Source organism: Tachypleus tridentatus, chromosome 11 (assembly GCF_004210375.1).
Source record: "Tachypleus tridentatus isolate NWPU-2018 chromosome 11, ASM421037v1, whole genome shotgun sequence".
Classification (NCBI taxonomy): Eukaryota; Metazoa; Arthropoda; class Merostomata; order Xiphosura; family Limulidae; genus Tachypleus; species Tachypleus tridentatus.
The window spans coordinates 33,238,027-33,257,324 of record NC_134835.1 but is presented as its reverse complement, the minus strand read 5'-3'; the positions used below and the strand labels follow the sequence as shown (position 1 = coordinate 33,257,324).

The window sequence follows — 19,298 nt, the reverse complement described above, 5'->3', positions numbered from 1 at the left end:
TCTGCTCCTTTGATTGAGTGTGGCATTTGTGGTTCTGTTATTCTGAGCCTGATGTGTTGACTTCTGGATTTTTTCAGGTGGAAGAAAAAGACTGTCCACTTATATGTTACATTCTTTCTTGTCATGATTCTGATGATTACAGGTTTGGATCCAATCAATAGTGGACGTGTGTGTGTGTGTATGTAACATTGTGGCTCAATAGCCCTAGCCATCCTACGTAGGATATAGGTACCACGACCCCTTAATTCCAATCTCAAGTTGTGGAACCTCAGCTATCTGGTTAGGGCTGGTTTATATTGACAATTACTCATGTTCTATTCACCTTTGATATTGGAGCTAAATTCAGGTGAAAGGCACACCTGTTCTGGATGTAGTGTAGCTTCCCCATTATTGTACCATTTTTATCTCGGTACACATCTGTCCTATACAGATGCTCTTTGTATGGATCATGCTGGCACTGGCTCCTTCATCTTCTCAGTGTGGGATTCTGGCTGTATTGTAAGCACAGGTAAATATGTTTTGGAAGCTAAAATTTTCCTAACTTGAAAATGTATTTTCAATAATATTTACCTCAGCTGATACACTCCCACTTTACCTCCCTACTAAAAGCTAGTTTATATCTCAAAATGTGATTGTATTATTAGGATGAGGGGCTTCTATATGGTACCTAGATAGAGAGTGCATTGAAGTTGATGGAGATTTTTGCAAATTACGATTTGTCTACTGTATTTGAATTGAAAGACTGGAGCCAGCATTTCCTGTGTTAAGATGGGCAGAGACTGGAAACCCTGGAGACCAAGAAATAACTATATTGTCAGTGGAGGAAAGTATTATTGGAAATACATTTTTCAGTTTAGGAAAATGTTAATTTATGACTTGAAACCAGTTCATGTTTTTTGGGTGGGTGAGTTGATGAGTAACTTTTTGTTTTTGTGATACAAATACACAATTTTGATCTATGTTCGATGCAACTTTATATTTTACAGCCAGTTGGAAGATGGTGTGCTCTTTCTTCTCTAAATCAAACCAAAATGCCTGAAAGTGCATGGAAGTTTCTTTATAGCTCTTTTGCATGGACGAGTACACTTTATGTGGTGGTCTTTTCTGGAAAGTATCAGTTCTTCCAGAGACCTAGCACTGTGTGGGATAGTAAGTAATACTTTTGTTTTAAATGTTGTTTTTGTATTTAAAAAAATCATCCATAAATTTCTTATCAAGTTAGTAGGAAAAGTGGTAATGTTACTTAAGCTAGGTCGTCTTTGGGAAAACAGATACAAAACAAAATATTTCCATAATGTGAAATGTCTACAAAATATAACTTCAAAATGTGATTTACCATAAAGAAACATGTAATTTTACAAATTTCAGTGTAATAGGACTGTCAGTTCCCATATTCATGTATTTCCATCCTCCACTGCCTTGAACCGTTATCTGCGTGTTAAAGTTTTATTATCCCAATGCGTGTGCCATACAGTATACCATATTCCCTTGTCCACTTTGTCTTAAAATCGCTATTACAGTTGTTACTTCTGACAGTTTTAAAAGTATCGCATTCCAAGAACTTTGTGCCAGCAAAGATAATTTCTAAGTGATCATGATAACGAACTATTCTGTTTGCATGTTACCTAGCAATATGAATCAGTTCCATGAACAGTAAATTTAACTTCACAACAACAAAAAAAGTTTAAATAAATTTATTCTGCATTATTTGAGTTATATTTGTTTATTAATCACTAAGTGTAGTAACCTTGTAAGATCAATAGCCAATCATCCAATTAACCTGTTCAGTGCCGTAGATGAGATAACTTGTCCAAGCCGATCGGTAACACAGTGCCACGGATGAGTTAATTCATTCTCGATGATACTGAACTTTAATGCTAGATGTCAGCATCATACATGCATTTGACCTACTTAAAAATTGTTTCACTTTCGATCCAAAATGGCATCACAAAAAAGTTATAAAATGAAGAAACATTAGAGTTGTATTGTAGCAGCTGAAATACTTGGCAGTCAAAAGGTTAAACTACATCAGCTAAACTTTTTGGTAATAATATTGGTTAAGTGTCAATCACTTCAATGGCTTTGAAATTAAGATTGATAACTGTTAATGTTGTGAAAAGGTATCATATAAAATCAGATTAAGTTTAAAACTAACATTAAAAGTGAACTATCAGAAAAGAAAAAAATTAAATTTGTAAGTCCTATATTGGTATTTTGCAAATGTATTTGAACTGATTAAAAGAAGTCATCAATCTTTAATGCATGAAAGAAAAAGTCTTGTAAAGTGAGGATAACATTGTTAAAAAAATAGTTCTAAAAACATATCTCGAAAATTTTTGGTGTCTGTCCAAGATAAAATACTTGTTAGTATTCTTAAACCTATATAAATATACAATAGCAAATTTCTTAAATTACTTTTTATGCATTTCATAGTTCTTAAAAGCTTACATGTGAGGCACTTGTAAACGTTACAATATTTGTGCTTGTATGTATTTAGTGTGTTAAATGTAAAGTTCCTGTAATTTAAAGTTTTTTTCACAACCAATGGGACCCTAAGAAGATTTTATTTTTTGAAAGTAGGAAAAACCCACAATAAAGAGAATACTAATAAATTATTATTATACTCAGTAGAAGTGTTTTAACTTGTTAAAGTTTTAAACCGGTACTTGTTTTGTTTTCAGATTGGAATATTAACAGTCCGATACCAACAGACATTTACATCCTCTATGTTATACAGTGCAGCTTTTACTTGCATTCTTTGTATGCCACGCTGTTCCTGGACACATGGCGGAAAGATTCAGTTGTTCTTCTCCTTCATCATTTGATCACTCTTGTCCTTGTGTCTGGTTCTCTTGCCTGCCGGTCAGTAATTTTTGGATAGACTGTTTTTTTTTCTGCGTACTTGACATGTAGAAGTAAGGTTTTCATGTGTGCAATGTGGTATCAAGTACTCTCTTGTCATGAGAAAATTTATTAAGTCAATTTCTATAGAAAAATGTTTTGGCTGTGTATGGATATACATGTTAATTTCACACAAATGTGAATTTTTCTTAATCTAGAATAATTTGTCTTGTTTTTCTTGGGTTTAGAAATTACACACAGCATGTTGAGAAAATCACTGCTTATTATGTTGTGAAGAAGTTTCTAGATGATTAAACTGTTTTTTTAACTTGTAATTTTTAAAAGAATGTTCCTACAGAACATTAGTCGATGATTGTTAATCTTTGGATCATTTAGATAAGCATCCATGATATGGTAGCTTGTTGTTCAAAGATGGACAAAGCTTTCCTTAAAATATAGAAATCTACTTAGTTTTATTGAAGTGCTAGTGGAAACATTAATAATTACAAGCACAAACAATATTCTAGTTTATATAGAGAGCATCTTTAACTTCTTTTTTTTCTAGAAATATTTTTAGGATTGTTTCAAACACAGGAATGGTGACTGAAAGTGGTGACGTTATAAAATACAATAAATATTACAGATTGAGTTATTTAGATTAAAAATAAGTTAAGCATGAAAACAACCAGAAAATTTAATCATTTTAAATTGAGTAGCTTTTAATTAAATGTGAAACTAGTTGTAGTTCTGTGAGTAAAAATATGTGGAATCTGGACATTTTATAAAGCCCACAGTATTGACTGCAGAAGTCATCCAGTTCTTATGGTCGAATGCTTGTGTTAAAATTAGAAAATTTATTTATCTGTGTAAAATGCAAGACAGAGAACTGAATGAAGCATGAATATCTCTTGATAATGTGCTACTATTTCTAATCGTTTCCATTGACTGAATTCCAATACTGGGATTGGCAAGGCTTATGTGATACCTAATCAGTGCTACAGAAATATTATGCACACAATACAAAAATATTTATATTTTTAACATTCATTTTCATTGAAAACAAGTTAATAAAACAACATTAAAGATTAGAATAAGGAAAATACCTTATCAAACAGACTTTTCAGAAATCATCATTTCTACTTTTAAATAAAACACCATGAATATTAATTTACCATCATTATTCGGTGAACAAAGTTTCTTAAGCCTTATACTTCTTTATTCCTACCGTTTATTTGGTTTTCCAAAAATGTGTAGAGACTACTGCTTCTCATATAGAAACTATTTTAAACAAAGTTATCAATTTGCAAAATCCCTCTATCCATACAGAGTATGGTAAAACAAATATTTATATAAAAATAATTATTTTGTTTAGTAATATGTTTTGATTAGATAATATATATTGTAAGCATAAAGTTAAACTAAAGCTTGTTTTATTTAATATGAAGTAAGGTGTATACATCTCCCAACCCTAGAAATTAAGATAGGGTCTTTAGGTTACGGGACTTAACTGCAAAGATTTTGGTAATTTTACAGGTCTGCCCATAATGAGCTGTAAACATTGACTTGTAGCCCTTTTACATTTATATATCATTTTTTCTCATATTTTGTTCTTGTTATAACAAAATTAAATGCATTCAAAACTTAATATCTTGTTGCTTCTTTTTGTTATCAAGTATCCATTTTGTTTTGTTTAGAAATATTGACACTTTTTGTGTGTATCTGAGTTTGCACTCTTTTTTTCATTTTTTATTAAGCAGTTATGGAAATGATTAACTGTAGTGTTTCAGCTGTGTTATTGTGAGTAACGAGAAGTTGTCACTTATTTCCTGTCTTATTCGTCTGGTTGATCATCAAGTTTCTACAGTTTGACTTACTGAGAATGAAAATTATTAGCTGTGTTAAGTTAAATGGGCCAACTAATGTTTTTATTTTTTTACTCTGTGTCACTGCAGTTTGCTTTCAGGAGTGTACGTAACAAGAACAATGTGGGCTTAACTTAGTTGTGTAGTTGTACACGGTTTTTATCGTCAGAGGCTATTCCTATAGATAAGAATAATTAATTATAATTAATTAATTTACATTTTGTTTTAGTTGAAATTTATATATTCCCTATTTAAAGCTGAAATGTGAAAAAAAAATTGTGTGATTATTTTTCTTGACATTACCTTAATTTTTATCCACCCAATAATTAAGTAATTAGTTTGAGTACTCTTTAATGAAACTCAAGTGGTTATTTTTTACTTTCCTGTCTCATTATTCCAAATAAGAATTTATGTTCCTAATTTTCTCTTAAATGGCATTTGACAAATCAGAATTGCCATTATAAAGACTGGTCAAGGGTTTCATATGACTTGTAATCATCTCTGTCCTCAGCTTGTCGTATTACAAGGATTAACATTCATATTGATTTCTTAACTTGATTATTTTATTACTCTGATTCATTCTTTTATAATTTGCATATTCTCATTCATAATTGAGATGACAAATGATACTATGTTACTTTTATTGCTTGAAATCACATTATACTCTTTGGTTGTCTATCAGAAACCTCGTATGTTTAATTTAATACAACTGTTATTCATTCATACTTGGCATTTGCTGTTCTTAATAGTTATGTTCTTCATGTGCAGGACAAAATAACTGGTACTAAAAAGTATGTGCTTTTTTATCTTTGCAATAAAATTCTGTTTGTAATGCTCAAGTTACAATTCTTTAGTTATTCAAGGGTGAGATAATGAATCGTAAACATTTACAGTTTTTGTGATGTACCACATCCATATGTGAAAAAAAAAGTCTAAAAGAAAAATACGATACTGATTTTAATATCAATTTGAAGCTTTGTTCAAGTTTCAACACCTTTGTATACGTTTCTGTCAGCAACATATAATTTTATGTACATGTATATTATTTAGTTCAGATGTTCTTAATTATTATTTGAATTAATATTAGGTATCAAAACATTGGTATCCTGGTGCTTCTTCTTCATGACATTTGTGATGTCCAGTTGGAGTTTACTAAACTGAATGTATATTTTAAATATCAAGGTGGCCAGCTGAAGAGACATCATGAATATGTTGCAAATATATCATTTTTTGTTTTTGCTGTGACATGGTAAGTTAATATTTCAGTAACAAATAAAATTTTTAAGTATTATAAAAGGAATAAAAAGTTTGTTTTGAATTTTAATTCAAGATATTAATGGTGTTTTCTTACATTAGTTATATGTTAGTAGAGTATATATAAATGCAACAAAATATATAATTATGGTATTTCATCAGTTCACATTTTTATCTAATCACAGAAAATCAAATATTTAGTTGCTAAGGTATGTTCTTTCTAACGTTATTTTAAAACAGTAATGTTGAGACGGTGAGTTTGCACCCCACCTACATAGGTTTTAATTAGTTGTCCAGTTGTTAATAGCAGAATAATTATATAACTACTCCTTGAGTAGTGTGAGTTAGGTATTTAAGACTATAGAAAGTTACACACCAGATCTATCTGAAACTCAAATGAAAACACGTTGGAACATGCTTAATTCATATGTATTTTCTTTAAAATATAAAAATTTAGCATATTTCATATTAGTGTAAAATGATAAATACAATAGTATGAAACTCTATAACATAATTTTGGTGTTACAAAATTACATAAATTTTGCAGTAATAAAAAGGTTTTTGTTAAATTTTAACAGTATGTAACAAAGAACTTGACTTGCATCCATAAATTACTCTTAGTAGACCTTACACCTACACGTTTAACTTTTTATTTATTCATGCACAATGACAGACAAACGTCCATTTTCACACATTGTTATTCTATTAGAATGTGTCAAAATTCAACAAAATATATAATGTTGTGATAAATCAAACTCTGGTCAAAAATTAAGGGTTATTTAATTTATATTGAGAAACATTATTCACAGAATTTCCTCACAAGAGACAATTTCAATGTTTGCACCTTCAAGAGCATAAATGCATAACCAATCAGATTATTATAACCCTTGAAAAGAGCTAATTAAAGCTGGTCATGAGAAAAAATTGGCTTAATTAAGTTCAGCTCCAGTGATAAGACATGTTTTTCTCCAATTATGTTATTATTAGATTATCCTAGTTATGTCCATTTTTGATTTCAATAGAAAAAAATTCCTGGAAGTTTGGTTTAATAATTTATATCCTAAACATGATAGTGTTTAGAATATATATTATTAATTACATAATGTTTAGATTTATAAACAGTATTTTGAACAGCAGTGAAATTTGCTTCTAATAAATGGCCTTTAAATATTTCAGGTTTGTTTCACGACTGTATTGGTTCCCACTTAAAGCTCTTTATGCGTCATCTGAAAACCTAGTAAAAAGGAAATTATCAATTCCATTCTCAACATTTCTTAATTTTCTCACATGGGTTCTCTTGGCTATGAATATCTATTGGTTCATGGTAAGTCAGTGTCATTGTACGTGAAGGTTGTCATACATATTTTTATATAAAAATATTTGTATTCGTTTTATCAATAAAGTCAGAAAAAGTTATCAGTCTTTAGGTAATGATAATAAAAAAAACAACTTTTTTTTTTTCAACCAGCCCCTCCAGTGACTCAGTAGATATGTCAGCAAACTTTGTTTCCAGTACTTGTAGAGGGCACAGTGCAGAAAGCCCATTGTGTAATTTTGTGCTTAACTACAAACAAACAGATTTCAACCAACATTTTGCCATTGTGACCTCTTGAGAAACAAGTTCTACAAGAACTCTTTCATGTCTTGTATTATTAGCTCTGATGAAATTACAATGGCAGGTGTTGTTTTGTTATGACATGGAAAGTAGACGAAATGTTTTCATTATTTTATTACTAAAATGTATAAATCCCTACAGCATGCACTTCAAGTTCTAAAACCAATTGAAAAGTGTTAATTTTATATTGTGAAATATTTATAGATACAAGACAATGTAGGATTAAAATAGACAGTCTACCTGTGAGGTGTTTTTGATGACACTTTAATAAATTTGCTTATAACTTCACTGTACATTGCTTTACATTTATATATATGAATTAAAAAAATAACAGTAATAAATCCTCGAAAGGGAGCTGAAAATTTCTTGAGGAGTCACTTGGTTTAGTCACTCACAACCACTTGTACAATAGTGTACTGTTAGTTAGTCAGTAGACACTAAAATGATGCCACATGATTAATGTTGTGATTCATGTATGTAAAAATGGCTCGTTTGGGTTGAGAAAATATTTTGCGATGAGGAACGAATAATGTTTCGACCTTCGGTCATCGTCAGGTTCTCAACATCACTGATTAATGTTGTGATTTGTACCGTTGTGTTAGTAAAACATGCACAAGCCATGAATCACAAGAAGAATTATGCACTCAGTAAGCTATGAAAGCTTAACATTAATTTGAAAAACAAGAAATAAAAATATTTATTACTCTTAATTTTGATTTTATTTACTTTTGAAACAGAACACTTTTTGGGGACCTTGTAGAAGTATGTCTGATAATAACAATACATATTTTAATAGAACAAGAATTTTTGTTGCAGTATATTTCTTTTCATATTCAGAATTCCAAGCTCACGTGTGCAAGTCTGTTTTCTTTAGAGTAACAGAACATATTTGCCTCCATTTCTTAAGACTAGTTTTTAATTTTGTAAAATGTCTAATTGGCTTGTTTAGTGATAATTATAAGATGTGCTTTTTAAATATCAGTAAAGTTGTTATAGGGCATCACATTGTTATTTTTAGAAATAAATATTTTCAAACAAGTTAAAGTAAAGGTGAGTTTTCAAGTTGAATATTCATATTTTTTTACAACTGGTTAAAAATTAGCATTTTTTTCGTACTTTTGAGATATGAGTGGAAAGTCACGAAGGTCATTAATTTTGTACATTTCCTGCAAAATGCATAAAGAAACTAACATTATTTTGAAAATTTAAAATTGTACAATTTTAAATCAAGAATAAACGTACCATTAAAAAGTGTTCTTGCCAATGTCTTGCCCATGTTTTCTGCCTGCGTATTAGCTATTGTAAGAAGTTGTGTATGAAAGCAAATAAGAAAGTATAGCAATGTGTATCAACCATGCTATGTCTGCTGTGTCCTCTGCTTACATTGTATAAATGTACATATATTTCTGTAGTGTCAACAGTGTCTCTTCAATTCTTTTAGCTTGTGCTTGGTTTCCTGTTCAGAGTGGCTACAGGACAGATGCAAGAGGTCGATGACACAAGGGAATATGACGTCCTTGAGAAGATTGAGAAAAAAGTTGCCCAGCATTCCAAGTTACAAAATGGGTAGGGATTTCTTTTTAATTATGTACTGGGTACTGACATTTCTTATTTTTATCTGTCTTAATATGTTAGTTGCAATGTTCACTGAAGGTTACTTGCTAATGATAATGTCTTCTGAATCATTTTCCAAGGGCCTAGTGGCATGTCCAGGTGGTTAAGGCACTTGACTCGTAATCCAATGGTTATGGGTTCAAACCTATGTTCTCTCTAGTCTTATGCTGCAAAATTAGGGACGGCTAGTGCGGATAGCCCTCGTGCTTTGTGCAAAATTCAAACCAAACCATTTTCCAAGATGTGTTAATTATATCAAATATTGCAAAAGCTATGTATGGAAGAACCAAATTATCTTGTTCTTTCTGTCGTGCTGTTGTTGGTGGACAATATTTCTGATGATGTCAGATTTCCAAACCTCTTTTATTTTTTCTTTTCATCATTGTAATATTATTGACTAAATATTCTTCACAGACTCATTGTTTCAGCACTTGGAAGTGTGAATGATTAAATTTTTTTGTAAAAAATCTACACTTACTACATTGTTACTGCTGTGTAGTAACCTGCCAATACTTGTTTCACCGGTTTACAACTTTACAATTAGTCTCTATGTCATCATATGTGCTTCAGTTATCTTTTATCAACACCATACAATTTTGTTTTTACACAAAAGTTTTTATTTCAAAATATAAGAATTTCAGATTTTGTCCTCATTTTGTGGTATTAAATCTAACATTGGTGACTTCAGTTTTTTTGTTTTTTTTTTGTAATTTTCTAACCACTATAGTTAATTAATGTACTGTTTTTTAACCTCATTATTTGGTTAATTCTACCAATATAGGCCTGGCATGGCCAGATGGTTAGGGCACTCAACTCATAATCTCAGGGTCACAGATTCAAATTGCCATTACACCAAACATGCTCACCTTTTCAGCTATGGGGTGTTATGCATAATGTAATGGTCCAATACCACTATTTGTTGATTAAAGAGTAGTTGAAGAGTTGGTGGTGGGTGGTGATGATTAGCTGCCTTCCCTCTAACCTTACACTGTCAAATTAGGGATGAATAGCTCTCGTGCAGCTATGTGTGAAATTCAAAACAAACAGACAAACAAACCTATCAATAGATATACTCTGAAAAACATTTTACTTTAGCCACGTTTGCATTCCAGATCTAGTTCTCTTATTTTTCTGTCTACAATTATAATTAGTTTTGATTAACTTTGGCACAGTTTATGATATTATTAGTTTTAATGACATCAGTTTGAATGATGATTGGATATTTTGACTCGTGTAATTATTTTGTCAATGAGAATAATCAAAGTAATTAAATTATTTGTTTATTGAATACACTTACTTTCTAAGTATCCAGCAATAATCTATTTTGAGATTAAAAACGGTAAAATGTAATCAGAAGTTTTTGATGCAAATATGAAATACTGTTGAAAGTTCTGGAAAGATGCATTGCTGCTGTTCATACATACATGTATTATAGTTGAGCATGTCTGTATGTTTAGTTGTATATTCTTGATGACGAGAAACCCACTTGAAATAAAAATGTATCATTATACTTTATACCTATACTAATTAATAAGCTAACGTCCACCTACAATGCCCACTACAATCAATGGCCAGGTACAAACTCTGTTAACCAGAATATGACCTAGAAAGGTCAAAACATTGTTCTTTGCTTATCGGTAAAAATGTAAATACCCATACCAGCTGTTCTGAGATACATTTACTTGTATATGTTAAGACAGTATTAATGAAATACTTGTTCATTATAGAAAATCAGAAGTTTTCAATATTATGAAATATATGATACTATATAAAAAAAACAGACACACAAATCAATAAAGGCTTAATTTGATAAAAAACATACTCTCTCACAATACGTTTTCTCAATTTTCCATTGCCCTCATGTGACAACCCTTTACCATTAGGGGCATGACACACCCTCCTAGAGTAGCTGGCTCCCTCTTTACTACATTACATGAACCACACTTTCTGGATTGTTGTAACATGTATTGGTCTCGTTCATGCTTGCTTTCAGTTTGCCATAATTTTTTTCCTAGATGTTTCAGACTTTCTTCATATTTATTTTTATTTTTTTAAATAAGTTTGCTTAGCTTGTACCTCCATTTTCTTTTACTGACCATAATCTATTTTCACACAGGTTATTGTGAATTATAAATTTATGTTTTACCATAATTACTGCTACAGCTTCTAAAGTACTGGATACACAAGAACTTCTGTTACCTGGACCTCAGGATTGATGTTACTGATAAAGGAGTTGCAAACCTTGGTATATCAGGAGTTAGGTTTTTACATGAAGTAGGACCTTCTTCTCTACAATGGCCAGCATCTCTTCAGGATGATCATGATTTAGACTGTCTTTTTCTTGCTCCTTCATTTTGCATAAGGCCATGTTCTGCTCTTTGTAGAGGAGGTTCATCCTTCTAATTCTTTCCTTTCCATTAATTACACAGAATTGTCACATTTTAAATGTTTTTTCTCTTTTCTATAGTGCTTCTCCTCTTCTCTTGTGGTAGATACCTAATTTGGACAATTTGATGTTTTCACCTTCACCTGACGTGGAGGTTCTTTGACAAAGATTTTTGTCAAGGTCAAGGGTTACTATGCTTTGACCTGTTCAAGTTTCAGACTATTTTGTTTGAGGCCTTTTGCCCTTCTCCCGATGATTTTCGTGGAGGACTTAAGATCTTTTCTGTTAATGACTTCAGAGAGGCTTTTCTTCATAAGCCATTTTCCTGCTTACCTTGATGCTTTGTTGTTGCAACTTGTTGAGAGAGAGAGACATGCAGCTTGTGGGGATTCTTCTCCCTCTGTTTTCCTACAGGGACTTCAGGGTGGCCCTGTTTTGCAGGATGCTGTTTTTAGAGTCCATCCTGGTTCATTGGTGTCTCGTTGGTTTGGATTGGTTGTGTACTTAACTATCTTTTCTTGATTGTTGTTTTTCACACCCTCCTCCTCCATAGCTTCTGGTGTTATTCCTCATCCTTCACTCACATTTTGATATTCTTATCCTTGTTTTCTCCTGCCTGTCAAAAACATCAATTTTATAGGTGTCTACACAGTGGTTTAAAGTCCTATTAGGCCAGGTTTCAGTGCAACTTCTTCCTGTTTGTTCCTGGAGGAGGCAGCTTGTGTGAGTTGATTAATCAAGCTAGAGAAGTCCACCTTTCCTCCTACACAGTATCTAATTCACTCTGGAGTTTTTTTCTTCAACTTGCACTTCATTTGAGTCCAGGTTTTTTCATTACACCTTTGGGATATGGAGCGTTGTTCATCATGGCCCTGTATTTTCATTCTTGTTGCTCAAGATGTTCCATCTCTTTTAGAGAAGTTGACTTCCTTAGAGGCTCTTGTTACGAGCCCCTTGGTCCTGCTAATGCACACTCCTCCAGTGGGAATTCCATGATCAATGAGCCTTCAGTTTGGATCCTTTGGACCACTCTGTTGTCCTTCTTCGTTCCCTTCAGGCTGACCTTGCTTGGTGGATGGACAGAAACAGTGTTAACTTTCACGAAGATATCACGAAGATCATGCACTGTTTGGAATTGACGTCCATTTCTATATACTTCCCTTGCCATCAACTCCCAAACATTTTCAGTGGGGTTCAGTTCGGGCAAACACGCTGAATGGTCCAAAAGAATCACATTATTCACCATGAAAATGTCCTTTGTCCTGCAGTCATTGTGGATTGCAGCATTGTCCTGCTGAAAGATCCAGTCATTTCCACACACGTGAGGGCCTTCAGTCAATAAGGATGCTCTCTCCAACATGCCAATGTAGCCAGCTGCTGTTTGACTCTCCCTGTATAACCTGAAGACCCATTGTTCCATAGAAGGAGAAAGTACCCCAGATCATAATGAAACTTCCACCACTGTGTCGTGTAGAAAATGTCCCCAGTTGGAAGCCATCTGGACCATCTAACTTAAATTTTTTCTCATCAGAGAACAAAACCTTTGTCTACTTTTCTACGTCCCACATTAGGTGCTTCTAAGTAAAGTTTAACTGAGCTGTTTTGTGGTGTGGAGGGAGGTGTGGCCTTTGAAGACGTTTAGTTTTTAAGGCCTTTCTCTCGTAGATGCCGTCTTATTGTTCTTGAGCTGCAGTCTGCGTCTGTAAGACCTTAATCTGGTTTGACGATCGGCTGGTGTCTTGCCAGACAATCTGTCGATTCCTCCTGCTCAAAACCGGCAAAATTGTCTTGGGCAGACCACTTGAAATTCTTGTTATGTATCCCTCAGGGTCTTTTAAGAAATTTTCAACAATAGTTTTACTATGCCCAACCTCACCAGCATTGACAAGTTTAGAGAGACCTTGCTTTTAAAGCTCAAGAATTCTGCCACATTCAATCTCTGTCAATTTTTTCACCTTTGCCATGTTTTTACCCAATGTAACACAGGAGATGTTGACAACGCTAATGCTTGAACACAAATGACTAAATTTCATTACGTGTTTACTGATTAACACTTTGTTTCAGTATGGTTTAAACTTTTGAGCAGCTAGTATTTAGGCTAGTTTCATAGTGTTCACATTTTCCCTATTAAATGCTAAAAAGGTTTTTATTTTTATTTTCCCATTTCTTATTTTCATCTTTCGAAGTTCTACTCAAATAAGTGATTGAGTCCAACAATGCAAAATGCATGTTTTTCCTTTATGTTTGTTGGCCTTAAGATTTTGGCTAGCAGTGTATGTATTGTATTAGAAATTATCATTTTCTTACATGAAAAATAAATTTCCAGTAGATACTTCTCACTCTTCCTATGCATTTCCAGTGCTCTACTGTTTTTTGTGGGCCTAATCTCAAAAGTGCAGTTTACATAAAATACTACAGAGGGAGCCATTTGTTCTCGGTGAATATGTTGTATTGGTGGAAGGTTGTCCTATACTCTGTGCATGTTGAATTAGCAGCCTGTACTTATGGGGAATAAAGGCTATTGCATCAAAGGAGAAAAATTTCTTTTCAATGCTTTAGAAAGCAATGGAAAATCAAGGAAAGTTATTGTGTGAGAAAAGTTAAGTATGTATTAAATATCTATTTTCATTGTGAGAAGATAATTTCTGTTTATAATACTGTTTTATCAAATAATGAATCACTAAACCTTAACTTCATGTCCATTTTTTAAAATTCAGCTTCTCATTGAATTCAGCAGCAAAAAAAAACAACAGTGGATAAATAGATTGAAACTTCAAGAGTCTTTTGTAGTTTATGTTGTTCCTGGAAATACTTTATTTTGTTTAGATTTGTTTAAATTCATAAATTTGAAAATATTCCATTTTTTTTTTTTTTTTTTTCTAAATTTCAATTTCTGCTTTTGCCTGTCTTTCTACATTCTTGTAAAAACTTTCGATGTAATTTTTATTTTATAAAACTGTGAACTTTGTTTTGATTTGAAAAATGACATATGCAATTTCACTGTTTATGATCACAGGTGTACAAGGAAAACTCGTTTTTAATTATCAAAATTATTAGTAAATACTGTTTTTGTAATTGTTAATTTTATTCATTATATGCAATAAGTTTTAAACACATTCCATATTCATATGTATCTTTTCTCTACATTTCTTGTTAGTGATTTAATTTTTTCATTCAAACAGTTACTTAGGCCAATATGCTATAGTACAAAGAAGGCCTAACACTTTAGTCTTGTTGGTGAAGCTAAACTTGATATTGTTGAATGAAGAATGATTTAACTAAGCTTTCCTCATGTTTTTCTATTAAAAACATGTTTACCCATACTGTGCTGCAACATACTAGTTCAATTAAAGAATAAAATGATAAAGCAAGTTGTCTTAAGCTGTGAAGTTTGTCTTAAGGACTGTAAATATGGTGAAAAATGCTTTACAGACATCTTTACTTCTAGAAACAACACTAAGCTTTTATCATTTTGTTCTGGCTTCTTCCAAAATTTATTAGGAACTTGAGACCATGTTGGCTTATGAAGTTCAAAAGAACAGAAAGAGCTTTCATTATGCGTTTAGATAACTAGTCTATTACTTTTCATTGCTGAGATACGGACAATTGCATCTATCCATGACAATCAAATTTTGTATTATATATTCAGAAAGCATTTGGGAAATTTACAAAAACTAATAATTTTAATAGAAGTTTGCTGAAATAACATTTAAGAAGAAAAAGGTATAAAATTAAATAAGTTATTTTTTTTTCAATTAATTAATTTGTTCTTAATGTGCGATATAATAATTAGTGTTATTTTTAATAATTTTTTAGCCACAACACAGCAGCTTGTAGAACAGCTCTGAGTTTTTGCTTTTCTTTAAATACAAACTTTTAGTTCCAGTTTGAGATCTGATTGCAGTTTTGGACTCAAGGTCAAACTCTTTTATGATAAATGTCATGATATAACAGATTGTTTAGTATAGATATTGTTTAGTTTATTTTGCAAATGAATATTGTATGATTATTTAGTTTTTTTTTAATCATAAGAGAATTTAAAGCAGATAATTATTGGAAATTGTGTTTGTAACTTATTGAGAATATAGTGAGCAGATGAGTTATTAATAAACATAAATTGTATGAGATGAGTGGAAAACAGCACACAGGCAAAGACAATAGTAGAAGAGAGTAAAGTCATGGCCAAGGAAATTTTGGGACAAAATTAACTGAGATAGAAGTGATAAGTCTAATGTCTTAGAGGAAAACTAACAGTTTTAAAAGAAGTAAGAAGTATAGTTCATTCCATCATAGTGAGTTCTAAAGTAATTGGACTAACCAAAGTGCACTTTATCAAAAGGAACAAATGGTGTCTAAGGTATGACAACCAGACAATTACGGGAAAGGCATTATGGGACTGTGGTAACTCAGCAACATTGTAAGTGAATTACAGACAGAAAACTAATGCAGTAGGAATAGAGAAAAGTAGTTTGGCTTTTCAACTGAAATTCTAAAACAATTGAATTGACCTAAGTGGAATTTTGACAACAAGAAGTGAACAATATAGTGTTTATGATATACCTATGATCCCTAGAGTATATAGAATTTATTGTACATACATTTAACTACTTCAAATATATGTATACATATATACATATTATTTTAAAACAAGCAGAGAGCTTGCTGTTCATTTATCTTTGAATTTATCACCAGCAACTCACAGACACCTACTGTGGAAGAATCATAAGTCCAACAACAATACAGTATATTATTTGTACTAAAGGAAATTTTAGCAAAAGCTTTCAAGTGACAACTGGCAACCATACCTCAACTTTTGAAAGACCACACCCAAGGTCTCATAGATTAATTTAATTTAATACTGTCTCTAATAACATCGTTTTGAGGGCAGGCTGGTTGAGATCATGATGAGTAATGAAATCAAATTGGGTGTATGCACACCTCATGCTTGGTATTACTGGCTTACAAAAGTAAAATTCATAAAAAGAAAATGTACTGTAGATTAATTTACTCTCATTCTTTCAAGTTCTGCGACTGTTTGTTGAGTAATTTTGTTCTGATGTCAAGATATGAAAGAATGATCATGTTTTAAAGTGTAGTTCAAAGGCATGCCTGATGCAACATATTTACAGTCCCATTTCTTTAAATTAGAAGTATATCTTTGTACTGTCAGTTGCAAGTGGACAAGCTCAAACATATTTTAAGAATAAGCTTCAGAGTATTTTGCATTGTAGATTGTTAATGGTTACATTTAATTATACCATTGAAAAAAACAACGACAGTGATTTGTATCCTAGACTTAAGTAACTTGTGATGTAAGATTTAGGTTAAAACTGTTAACTGGGTTTTAAAAAATACTTAAAAAATTTAATATTTTCATTTTGCCTTAAAACTTTTAACAGAACAGTTATGAATACTAATAATAATATAGTTTCAGTTTATGTATACCTAAACATTGCACTTGTTCTGTGAGTGAAGTAACCTTTTTTATTTCTTGTATTAGGAATACCTACCATAATGGTCAGTTGGACACCAGTTTCAATCCTTCTGTACGTTCACGAAAGCCCAAGCAAGCAAAAGCAGTCACTAATGGAAAGCTGTTAGAAGTAGAAAATTAAATGTTCCTGGCCTGTTATTATTGACATTATTACTGTTTTGACTTTTCTCAAGTTCCAGTGAACTAATAAGTGAGACCAAGTCAGTTTTTCGCATCTTGTTTTTTTTGTATGCAAAATACAAGCAATGTATCATTTTTAGATTTTTAAAAAAATTTGCATAAAATGAGATTATACAAACATGGAATCCAGTAATGGTGATAAATTCTGTTTTAAATTTACCCTTGTTTATCTGAATAATTCAACAGTTATTATTATCATTGTGTTTAGTTTATAAAGCAGTTGTGTGTGTATAATTTGTTTTGTGTGATTGCTTATTTTGGATACTAACAACAATATTGGATGAATTTTTTCGTTGTTTTTTTTTTTTAACTCCTTGTCTGTTTGGTTTTTGTAATTACTTTCAACAGCAGGTTAAAAACAACAAATTCCAGCAGTTTATGCTGTGTGAAAGTGAGTGAAACCAGCCAACCTATATACATTAATGTAGCTGTGTGTCTTAATGCAGCTTATTTGATGTGTTCAGTCAAAAATAATACTCTGTCTTCAAGTACCAGTAAAGATATTGTGTAAAACTTGACCATATCATTTACCCAAAACTTTTGTGTGGTGTTATTTTACCATTTGTATGTATACACTTGCGAACTTTGGAGTGAGTATTGTGTGTGTGTGTTTATAACATTGTCATGCATTTACAGCAAATTTGCATGGAATCTTATGTCTGTCCTGAAGGCATGCCATTATTGTCTTTATCTTTTTGAGCATTGATGGTGCTGTTTTATTTTTTGTAGTTTCTGTAATTTACCCTAATATCCTGCCACTAAAAAGCAAGATCACATACGATAAAGGAATTTATACTGTTATTCAAAAGTTGATAGTTTTTAGTTAAATACATATATAATTAATATGCTGAGATGTGTGTATATATATGTGTGTGTTTGTTAACATGCTTGTATTTTTAACTGATGAAACTGTGTCACGAAAAAATAAATTATCATCAGTGATGTCGAGAAAACCCACTTGTAGAGAAATATATATGCAAAAACGGCTCGTTTGGATTGAGAAAATTTTTTACGTAGAGGAATGAACAACGTTTTGACCTGCTTTGGTCATCATCAGGTTCACAAAGGAAGAGAGAGGTAACTGACCGGAAGCTGACCATATGTTTGAAAGGGATTGTGTAACTGAGTGTCGGAATGTAGAGGGCAGTGTTAGATGTTTGAATATATAATTTTATTATTATTATTTATTGTATTTTAATATAGGTATAAAGGTGTTCCTTTGTATTGGTTTATTGTGGGCTTAAGTTGTTGTATAAGTAAGGATTCTATAATTTTGCATTTGTTTCTTTATTTAGTATTTGAGTGTTTTCTATGGTTATGTTGTGTTTATTTGACTTGCAGTGTTCGAAAACATGTGAAGGTGACTTTTTATGTTCTTTAAATCTGGTTTCCATTTTTCTACTTGTTTCTCCAATATAGAAATCGTGGCAGTTATCACATTGTATTTTGTAATACAATTGGTGTGGTGTTGGTCAGTGTAGATTTTACATAGTATAGACCTCAGTTTTGTGCCTGGTTTTTGAATAAATTTGGTATTAACTGGAATGTCATATTTTGTTACTAGTTTTTGCCAAATGTTTTGCCGTTTCATCTACATATCTGTACCAGTATAGTGGTGGATGTAATGCTGTGTTAATTGCTTGTGTTTCAACTTGTGTCATAAAAATATTGGAACTTCCAACCACTGAAGCCTGCAAGATAGCCTTAGAACTCTATATCCGAGACCCTAACCCAACTATAGAAATTCCCAGTAACAAGTTAGCAACCCTCATAGAATTCACCACGATAAAGACAAACTTCATGTTCAACAACCAAAACTATATACAAACAAATGGCCTAAGCATGGGCAACCCAGTATCACTAGTTCTTGCTGCTATTTTTTATGACACAAGTTGAAACACAAGCAATTAACACAGCATTACATCCACCACTATACTGGTACAGATATGTAGATGACACGGTTATGGATTCAAATCTACAGAACACATACTAATTTTTTCAATCACATTAACTCTATACATCCCAACATTAACTTCACATGTGAACAGGAAG

At 31.9% G+C, this 19,298-nt stretch overlaps 1 protein-coding gene across 2 annotated transcripts in view; it reads left to right on the top strand.

Moving 5' to 3' along the window:
- The window catches only part of LOC143231889 (ceramide synthase 1-like), a 41,670-nt gene extending 23,214 nt beyond the window's left edge, over window positions 1-18,456 (top strand). For both annotated transcript variants that reach the window (XM_076466665.1, XM_076466666.1), the window contains exons 2-7: window positions 987-1,149; window positions 2,682-2,862; window positions 5,791-5,952; window positions 7,134-7,281; window positions 9,014-9,138; window positions 17,073-18,456. In XM_076466665.1, coding sequence (XP_076322780.1) covers window positions 987-1,149; window positions 2,682-2,862; window positions 5,791-5,952; window positions 7,134-7,281; window positions 9,014-9,138; window positions 17,073-17,187 — 894 coding nt within the window. In that variant the 3' untranslated portion in view covers window positions 17,188-18,456. The remainder of the gene's footprint in view (window positions 1-986; window positions 1,150-2,681; window positions 2,863-5,790; window positions 5,953-7,133; window positions 7,282-9,013; window positions 9,139-17,072) is intronic.
- The last annotated feature ends 842 nt before the right edge of the window (window positions 18,457-19,298 follow it).